Below are 10,862 nucleotides of genomic sequence, written 5' to 3' on the forward strand. Positions count from 1 at the left end.
GATGCCAAAAATGTATTTTCTTCATGAATTTATCAAAATTACAAATTCAATATAAGATAAAACATGTTAGTCAAGAATACTTGACAATCAAATCTCCATGAAAGACATACAAAAACACATTCATATTAGAAATAACATAAAGAAAACAAAAGAAAGGGATTGAAAATTATGTTGATAAAAAAGAAATGAGATACTTATTTTAATAAGATCTCCAACTCTATCAAGTTCATCACTTGGTTCATAAGGATTGTTGCCTGAAAAGAAACACAAAGGATTTCGCTAGAGATACTTAATCCATGATAATAACGTGTTACAAAACTAAGAGAAAAATAAAGAAAGTATGAAACGAAGGGAGAAAATATAAATAAATGAAAGCATGAACTCTTAAGAAGTAAGAGAATATCACAAACTCTTATTCTTTTATTTTTCGCAAAATACATATCTTTATATAAGACTTTGAGAATGAACAGGGAGAATGATTACACATCAATACATCATTATGCATGATGGTTATGTTTCATACCAAAAGGTCATAACATAAACCTTCTCAAATTTCAATAGTCATCCACATGTAAAATTCATGTTTTACAACATATAAATGACTACGGTCTGATTTTATTTCATAGTATAAGTTATACTTTCAATTTGAATTATTAATCTTTCTTATATCTAACGACTTTAATTTTTTGTGAATCATTGAATACAAGTGGATTAATAATCAAGATTGAATGTAAAACTTTCTAATCGGTGTAAGAATAATGACAAATCAATGATATTTTTTTATTATAAACTAGATTAGTCGTTTGTGCAGAATTTACTTACATTGTAAGAGTTCAATTTCATTGCAACACTTTGAGATTGGACTATGCCATTAGATGCTTGAGCCGAAATTATATCTACATCCCAAAAAAGTATTATAACACTTCGTCGGATAGAGCAAAAAAAGTTAAAGTAGTCATTATTTTTAAATGTATTATAATTTGGCGAATTACACTAATCCATTAAAAATTTTAAAAATTAAAAGAAAATAATCATGTTGTCTAGATATTATATTAAGTTCCTAGATAATATTATTTTACGGTCTTGTACAAAAAATTGTAAAGAGATTTGTGTAAAGTATATAATTAATAAATAAAAGATATATCCTTTAATTTAAGGTAAAAATCATGAAAACCTCTCATAACAATTATACAACTTAACACATTTAAATACATAAAAGCAAAAAAAAAAAAGTTTATACTGTGAGACATCAAGAAAATTCCTCACAACACTGTCGACACAAAATACTCTGTAATTAACATCATCCATCAATTTATGTGGAAAATACTGGGGTTTTGAGACAATTAAGTAAAACGTTATTGAGGATGTCTGCAGTTTGATCTCATGAGCAGTGGCGGATCCAGAAAATTAATGAAGGGTGGGCACTCAATAAGGTCTGGTCTGAAACACGATTTGCGAGTAGCTGCCGGCTGGCTGGGACTGGTTTAGATATATATATCTAGACAGATTGCGACTCAACTAGACGGCTGGGACTGGTTTAGATATATATCTAGACGGATTGCGACTCAACTAGACCGATAATGGAGGAAGAAGCAAATGTTTCAACTTCCAATAACGGAGATTGAGGTGTGAGAGGAGATGAATCAGTATGTAGATGCAAACGATGGGTGTCGAATAGAGCTCTCTGGTGTTAGGTTTGGACAATGAAGATGGAAGAGAAAAAAACTCACGGGAAAATAAAAGAGAATAAGGAAAATTAAAGGGGTAAGATATCGTAACAACCAATTATGGTTACTACCAATTAATTTCACCGTTAGATCGAATATGTTGATCTAACGATTATATTTATTTCTATCTTTGTATGGTTATGATCCCCATATTTACATAACCATACAAAGGTGAAAATAAATATAAAGTATTAAATATGGAGAATCATAACCATACAAAGATGAAAATAAATATAACTGTTAGATCAACATAATCGATCTAACGATAGAATTGATTGGTAGTAATATTGGTAGTAACCTTAATTGGTTGTTATAATATCCTAACCCAAAATTAAATTGGGAAAACTTAAATTTTAAGATAAGGGTATTTTTGTATTTTTGCATCATATTTTAAGGGTGGGCACTTGCCCCCCTTCTCTTCAACCTAGATCTGCCTTTGCTCATGAGGATGTAGAAACATTCGAGTTTATTTGAATGTTTTCAAATCTTCAAATGCATGATAAATTATTTTTGAGATATTGAAACTATTCCTCCCAAATGGTGTATTTCTATATACTTGAACCTATAATTGTATAAACTCCACAATGTATTTATTTCATTTTCCATTTTTAAGAATAATTTACAACGGAAATGGTAAAAATAAGCCACGAGAATTATTATTGTCAGCGTCTTTTGCAAATTTTTAAAAACAGGAAAATAAAATAAAAAATTAGGTGATTTCTTATAATTATTAATGAAAATAAATTAACTAAAAATTAAAAAATATATATAAGAAATAAAGTCACATATAATAAGCAGCACTAACTACAGGTTACAAACTTATCATAAACAAATACAAGTTTAAAATCATTCTTACTCATCAGAGATCCAGATACTAAGTTCTTGCGAATATCAGGCACATAGAGCATATAATTGAGTGTCACTATCTTGCCATAAGTCATTTTCAAAGCCACCTTCCCAACACTTTCAACTTTTGAAGTAGATGAATTACTCATATAGAGTTTCTCATCATTCTTTATAGAAGTGTAGTAGGAGAACATCCATTTGTTTGAACAGACATGCTTGGTGGCACCAGTGTCCATCTACCATTCTTTAGTGTCTCCCACGAGGTTACACTCCAACACCACCACTGCCAAGTTCAGATCTTCAACCTTTTCAGTAATATCAACCAAGTTGGCTTGAGTGGTCTTCTTCTTTTCGGATTCATGTGGCTTCTTCTGGTCCTTCTTACAATCCTTTGCACGGTGGCTAGGATTACTGCAATTGTAACAATTGGCCTTGAACTTTTTTCCTTTGCCTTGTTTAGCATTTCCTTCAGTTTCAGAATGTTTTCGCTTCTTCGACTTTGATCCCTCTTCAACAACATTGGCCCTAGAGACTATAGGATTGTTGCCAAATTTCTTTTCAGCAATCTTGTTGTGTACTTTGATCCTCAACCTCATAATAAGATCTTCAAGTGACCTCTCCTTACGCTTATGCTTGAGATAACTCTTAAAATTCTTCTAGGATGGTGGCAATTTTTCAATAAACACAGCAACCTGGAATGATTCACTTAATGTCATCCCCTCGGCATGAATTTCATGCACTAGTGCTTGAAGTTCTTCAACTTGACTCATCACATTTTTAGAGTCATCCATTTTAAAGTTCAAAAATCTACTGACTATGAACTTTTTCAAGCCGGCATCCTCTGTACAATACTTCTTGTCTAGACTTTCCCACAATTCACTGTTGGTCTTCAAAGTGCTATACACATTATACAAGGAATTATCTAGACCATTGAGGATATAGTTTCGGCAGAGGAAATCAGAGTGCTTCCATGCATCAACCGTAGCGACCTTCTCCTTATCAAGTTGTTCTCCTTCTTCCAACTTAGGAGCATCTTCCTTGAGAAAATGTGTCAGACTCGAGGTTTTCAAGTAGAACAACATTTTCTGTTGCCAACACTTGATATCAAACCCGTTGAATTTTTCAGGTTTCTCAGCACGAGTCGAAACAAAAGTATTTGGGGCAACCAAACTTTTACTTGCCATTTCAAAGTGCTATAGACATTAACAAGGAATTATCTAGACTATTGATAGTTTTGGCATAGGAAATCAGAGTGCTTCCATACATCAACCGCAGCGATCTTCTCCTTATCAAGTTGCTCTCCTTCTTCCAACTTAGGAGCATCTTCCTTGAGAAAATGTGCCAAACTCAGGGTTGTCAAGTAGAACAGCCTTGCCAACGCTTGAAATCAAACCCATTGAATTTTTCAGGTTTCTCAGTAGGAGTTGAAACAGAAGTATTTGGGGCAACCAAACTTGTACTTGCCATTTCTGTTACATAAACAGGAACTCCAATTAATCACACAGATAAATGTTGTAATTGCACAGTGAACAGTAATATAGTCCAAAAAAATAAAATTGTTATAGTACAGAAAAATAAAATATATTGAACACATATTCAAAACACAAATTGTCTTTAAGATTGTTATAGTAGACAATGGGTGAAATCTAGATTTATGAAACTAATTCTATAATCGCAGCACAATAAATAAACAACAATCAATCAAGAGCTCCTACGAACACACACGCGACTGAACTGAACTGAGCCGGCCAGCCGTAATGGGCAAACTAGAGATGTGTGGTGGATTTTTATAAACCTTCAAATTTCTCATTACCAATGTGGGACTTCCTTTTCACCTTCTCTTTTTTTCCATCATCAACCCACTTCTTATTAGATACAAAACCCAACACGATCTTACAGCTAACTCCTTACTATATAAAAGATGCATTGGAGGAAGGGTGGGATCAATCTGCTTTAAGACTTAGAGCGCAAATTACATAAGTCTTTCTAATTATACATAATTTTCCCCCTCTTCATAAAATCTATTTTTCTTTTATTTTAAATTTTAAAATATATATAATTTCCCTGCCTTCATAAAAAAAAAGGGGTACTCTGCTGATTTTTAATCACGGATTGACGTTTGACCGTCCTTATATCTTATTCTTAGATGTTCCACGTGTCGTTTTGTGAAAAATTGTACACTTCCATTATATAATAGTCCATGAGGATTGGGACTTGATAATCTCCATCGCCATTAATTATTATATACTTTTTAAGAGATATGTTATTTTATTTATTTATTTTTTATGTCTATTTTACCTTTTTTTTTTAATGTAAGGTAGGCATCAGAAAAAGGTAGGTGAGATGCGGAAAAATTTGAAGAAGAAAACGGTGTCAAGGATTTTGAAGGTTGCATGTGCATACCGTGTATGAAAAATGTTTCTGTATACATGCATCTAATCATGGATTAAAATTAATATTTAACTATGGATTGACTGTTTGAAAATTACATAAAAAATTAAAAACTTGGGCTGGGATAAATAAAGAGCTTAAAAAAATAAGCTAAAAGCTGTTTGAAAATTACATAAAAATTTTAGTTTAAAAACTAATTAAAAGCACATATAGAATGTCCTTCTACCTTATTCTTAAATGTTTAATGTGTCCTTTTGTGAAAAAATTTATACTTACATTACATAATAGTCCATGAGAATTGAAACTTCTTAAGCCATCGCCATATATTATCATATTTTTTTATGCAGAAAAAGTTGAAGAAGAAAACTGTAGCAAGGATTTTGAAGCCTTCATGTGCATATTATGTATGAAAAATGCTTCTGTATACATGCATCCAAAATGAAAAAATAATATTAAAATATTCTTTTGGATCCAAGAAGGATTTATCTTTGTATTAAGAAAAAGAAAATAACCTTTAACAATGATACGTTTGATCATGTTCATGCGTATATGTTTCAAGTAATATAATTAGGGTATTGAAAACATTTGAACATAAATTGTTGCAACAGAATAGATAATAGTAAAAAAATAGTAATTAAAAGTATTAGAAAATTCAATATCCTTAAGCTTTGATAATTAAGAATTCTTCTTCTTCTTCTTTTTTTTTAATAACTATCTTCATTCTATGTCTCTCAAAAAGGTATTGGCAAAGGTGTTGCATAGTAATTTAACCTAAGCAGAAGGTACAAAAAGATGCCAATCCCTATTTTTCAAGTGAGCATACTGCATGTGATCTTGCAAGTTTTTAACTGCCACTACCGGTTTAACAATGCTTGTGATTCACAAGCCTTTGCCTTCTAAGACAAGGTCAAGGAAAAAGTTTAATCCTGGAGGTGGTTGAATGAAAGAGGCACCCACCTATCATTAAAGGCATGGACATGAAAGCGAAACATTTTGTCCAATAGGGAAATTAGTCGTGGACTTAGAGACAAGAAGACAAGTAGAAACAACTCAGACAAGCCCAACATAGTGCATAGCCACTATAGGGGTCCCCGCATGACAAACATACACTTCTGCCATCGGATAAAATCACTTTTTTCAATTTTTAATTTTTCTTTGGGTTGAAATGAAAAATCAATTGAACCAACCAGCAAATGATGAGCCAGTGCAACGAGCAACTTCGTTGCAGCCTTTCAGTAGCGCATTCATAAAACGGGACCATGCATCAGTTAGTAGCAGATGTGGTACCAAGTTGTGCTAACTGAAGTGTAGCTCCACCATTGTTGCATTAATTAAAGGGTACAGATACAGGTGAACATGTAGAAACAGAGCTGTATGGGGAACCCACCTACAAGTACCACCTGTATTTCAAAAACCCCACCAATGCAACAATTGCAGGCATGTAACTAGAGACACTATCAAATAAGCAGGTTCTTTTTTAATCCAATTGCCCATAAAAAGATACTTGTTTTCATTATTGCACAGGAAATGATACAATAATCCTCAACACGAAATACCTGTACGTTGCTATTTCTGTATACTTGAAACGAGAAATGCCAGAAGTAATGTTCTACAAGAATTTAGAACCCACTATAGTGGTCCCTATCTATCAACTATGCTCCCATTGCATTCTACCTTGAGTCCTAACAGACTATAACAACTGTTTTTTCATCTGAGTCTCACTCAATCATCCATTTACCACCGTTTCTTCAAAGGCATGATGAACTGCATTCAAAACAATATATGCATTCAGTATGCTAAAGGTTCTGCTCTGCAAAGAAATTGAAAATCCTTTTGCCCCAAACCATACAGCTTAAGTCATGTTGCAATAATCTAAATCATCATCTGATTTCTGGTTGCAACATTGGGAAGAAAGCCCAACTGTTCGCTGATCTACCTTCAGAGCCATTGGCAGCAGTACCAGAAACATCACCTTTTCTGTTGTCAAAATTGAATTCTTTGGAAGAATTACCAGAGTGATGCTTCTGACAGCACTGCTCTCCTTCTCCAAGAGGATTGTTAGGCTTATCATTTGTTTTCCCTGAACACACATCACAACAACTATTGGTGTCTTTTTGTATCCTTTCAATGTCAACAGGGTCTTTGGCAAGTATACCCTGCGAAGACCTTGACATGTTTCGAAGCAATGCTCCTGTTTTATTTGCAAGACATCGTGCAACATCTTCCCCAGTTAATTCAAAAGAAACTCTGTGATCGACCACCATTGCATTACTTTGACATCCATTCTGTGAGTTTGCAAGAGATACTTCCTCAGAAATATGGTCTCGAACATAGATGCTTTCTTGTATGGTTGGTCCAGCACCATCAGGCGTCACAGAGCCAGAACCCAACCTGGAATCCTGCCCCAGACCATCAGGTGTCACACACCCAGAACCTAATCGTGAAGCTAGCCCAACACCATCAGGTGTCAAAGATCCTGAACCTAGTCTTGAACCTTGCCCTGCACCATCTGGTGTCAAGGATCCAGATCCCAGCCTTGAACTCCATTTTCGAGTGGAGAAGTGTTCAAAACCCAAGATCTTTGGCGCTTCTCCTTTGCGGAATTCTAGAGTTGGGCGCCTATCAGGGAAAGGGGTAGAGGTGCCAGAAGTTGAAATGGCTGATCCAGGTGATATGAGTTGGGCACCTGGGCTTCCAGGATATTGTTGATAAGGCTGAAATTCATAATTATATAATGCAAACTTATGTGTCCCATTATTTTTACGAGCCCGGTCCAGCGATGATGCCAACAATTGAGCAAATGGAACCTCAGGAGATGATGGTGTTGTCATCTGCACAGATTCAGGTGGGGGAGTAAAAGGAGCAGTTGATGGCTCAGTTGTGAAGTTGGAAAATACAGGTGGAGAAACTAACTGGGTCTCATAAGCATATGGACCTATGGTAAAAATGGATGCTGGTCCACCAGAAGAGTAAGCATTGACAGATAGAGAAGTAAGTGAAAGTAATCCAGCTGGTGAATGAGTAGCAGATGGAGGATCAGACTGGAGAAAAGATGCAGGAGAAGAGGGGGGGACAATGAAAGGCATTACAATGGCATTTGAAGGATTTGGTGCGGCAGTAGCAGCTTGACCCATTGGTTGAACAGGATCAGGAACAAGGACAGCATGGCCAATTCGCTTGCTGCTTTTATGAGATCCAAAACACCAATACAGGCTCCAGAACCTTCCCCAGCGTTTTTTCTGCAGTTAATAAGGAAACAATTCTAAATCAAAAAGTTGGAACAGACTCAAAACATGACTCATAAGTCACTAGTAATATTCTACGTATTTACAGAGAAAGAAAAATGCTAGCATATACTTTTTTTCCCTTGAGAGTTTTTTTGTGCCAAACTTGTTTTAGTTCCAGTTTCATTCCTATACTTCGAATTTTAACACTCATAACTTATTTCATTCCCAGTTTAATGCTCTCACATAGTGACATGTAAAGCCCTTGTTTCATGAAAACAGTCAGGTTGCTTATTCTACAACGACAGTGCAGAATTCCTCTAAATTAAGCATCAAATGTTTTGATCTTTGACTTTATTATCAATTTGGTGATTTTGAGACATATTATCTGATGCTCAATTTTAAGTTATACCGGGTCCAATATTTCAGCACAAAAGAGTGGTTTGGCCAGAAGAAAAGATATTACACATTTAAGGAATATTCATTAGAATTTTAGCTTCCAGAGTAAGAACATTCAATTTTTCTGATTGCTAATCTAAATACGCACACATTGACTTTCTCTAAAATTTATCTTGCAACCTTCTACAATTTCCTACTCTAACTAACGGGGAAGGGGTGCTACTAAAACTTAGATTCTTCTGCCTACCCATTGTAAAGAAAAGACGAAGAAAGCTTTAAGTTTCCTTTGCCTTTGAAATGTTTGATTACATTAGCTAATTACAACAAAGATATGAAAAATATATGTTAGCGTTTCTGGCAGTAATCAAAGGATCAACAAGCATCTAAAATTTAAATGCGTGCATTACTTTTTTGATAGTACAAGGAAGAACAACATCAATAGACATCAGCAGAAGTGTAAAGAAAGTGAATAGCACCAAGAAAAGTATGATTTCAAGCCTTGAACAGAAAATGGGAAAAAAAGGAAAACCCCCATATCAGCCAATGGTATTGACAAGAAACCTTATTTTCAAATCCATCCTAATCTACAATGATAAACGATGAGAACTAAAGTCCAAAGTGCCGATTTCAGACATGGACCCAATTCTCCTACACTTATTAAATGATAAGTTTTCCAAATGTAAGATACAGAGACCCACCAAAAACACCTAGCCACAATACACGCAGAGAAAATTAAGGTCGAATTAGAATTATGTCAGGAGTCAGAACTCGGGAAACAATGCTCCTAATTAAATCCTAAATTGTCATCAACCGCAAGAAAGTTCATGGAATCATTATATCAAGTTAACTAAAAATCTTCTCCCAAAAGATCGTTTCTCATTTAAATATAAATACGCACTTGAATTGAAGCAAGCTGTTATATATTTTTCAGTTTAACCAAGAGTTCGAGTCCTGGTATTCAACTTTGTTAAAAACTTGGTAGCAACTAGTCGAAATGGATTGGTAGTATAAAAAAATTGAAGCAAGGCAAGATACTACAAATTAAGAGTTAAAATTAATACTAATACTATGAACTAATAATAGAATTAAAGCACTGATAGATAGGTAAGAGATGAAAACATGAAAAATAAAAACAAACCCAAGATCCAAACTCCAAATCTCCCTTCTTTTCACACTTTTTGAAGGCCACAACGAAACAGTAAGAGATGTTCCCAAAAAAAAAAAGTAATTCAAACCTTTTTTTTTTTTTGTAAATAATAATTCAAACATTTCAACGCGACCACCATAGAATCAAATAAAAACTAGACCAGATCTTCACCACTATGAAAGTTTAAAATATTAAAAGAAAAAGAAAAAAAAAAAGGAAACATAAAGCAAAAAACACAGAACACAAGATCCCATAATTTTCTCTCTTTCGCACGTTGTTTCTCGGTAACCAAACAGAGCATCGAAAACCGAAACTGACAGAGGAAACAGGCACACGTACAAATAACAGGAATATTTGAGAGAGAGGAGAGAGAAACGGACCGGCACGGTGGCTGGTTGGACTCTGGACTCGGCGGTGACGATGGCGGTGGCGGCAGCGTTGACGGTGTCGACGCTATTGTTGTTGAGGCTTCCCATGGCGGGATTTGGAGGGCAGAGGACGGCGATTCCAGGACACCGGAGATCGTGAATCGACGGCGGAGGAAGGATTTACCGGCGAGATGCAATCATAGTATTTGGGAAAAAAAGAAAGAGGAAAATAAAAAAGGGATAAGAGAGAAAAAAAAAACGGAGAATAGAGAGAAAGAAGAGAATGGAAAGTAGTTAATAAGAAAAGAGGGTGCTGTGTTGTGTATGATTGATCACTCAACAAAAGGAATAGAGTATTCAACTATATTACATAACCTTATGATAAGTTATTAGTTATTGTACTAGAAGAATTGAAATGCATCATCACTCTCTCTCTCTCTCTCTCTCTCTCTACGTGTGTGTGTGTGTCTTGCTGGGTTCAGCTCCCCTGCAGTCTATATCCTCCGGTTACCTCCATTTTTGCGCCAAACTGTTGCCACGTCACTTGAGACGATGTTGGGACCCACTTTGCTATTATTATTATTATTACTATATTATGGCTTAATGATTTCAACAGTAATTTCTTGCATCCCCTAGTATAATCTTGATTCGATTTATTTTATTTTTTTGTATATTTGTTTGATTTTAACATATCATATAAAAATATGTGTATTTTATAATATATATATATATATATATAATTGTTTATTTTTTCTATTGT

The 10,862-nt window shown here is 34.6% G+C and overlaps 1 protein-coding gene across 2 annotated transcripts; it reads right to left on the reverse strand.

Annotated features, from left to right (window-relative positions):
* Positions 1 to 6,439: 6,439 nt before the first annotated feature.
* Positions 6,440 to 10,541, reverse strand: LOC133298533 (uncharacterized). Of its 2 annotated transcripts, XM_061497835.1 has the most exons (3): positions 10,115 to 10,541; positions 7,416 to 8,203; positions 6,440 to 7,355 (listed from the first exon to the last, which is right to left on the reverse strand). In XM_061497835.1, exons 1-3 carry the CDS (start codon positions 10,208 to 10,210, stop codon positions 6,845 to 6,847), a joined length of 1,395 nt encoding a protein of 464 aa, XP_061353819.1. In that variant the 5' UTR covers positions 10,211 to 10,541; the 3' UTR covers positions 6,440 to 6,844. The 2 variants fall into 2 exon arrangements, with proteins under 2 accessions (XP_061353819.1, XP_061353818.1); XM_061497834.1 differs by having other exon boundaries at positions 6,440 to 8,203.
* Between the last annotated feature and the right edge of the window lie 321 nt (positions 10,542 to 10,862).

Source organism: Gastrolobium bilobum, unplaced genomic scaffold, assembly GCF_033153095.1.
Source record: "Gastrolobium bilobum isolate Gb01-03AN ecotype WA unplaced genomic scaffold, APGP_CSIRO_Gbil_v1 utg12686, whole genome shotgun sequence".
NCBI lineage: Eukaryota > Viridiplantae > Streptophyta > Magnoliopsida > Fabales > Fabaceae > Gastrolobium > Gastrolobium bilobum.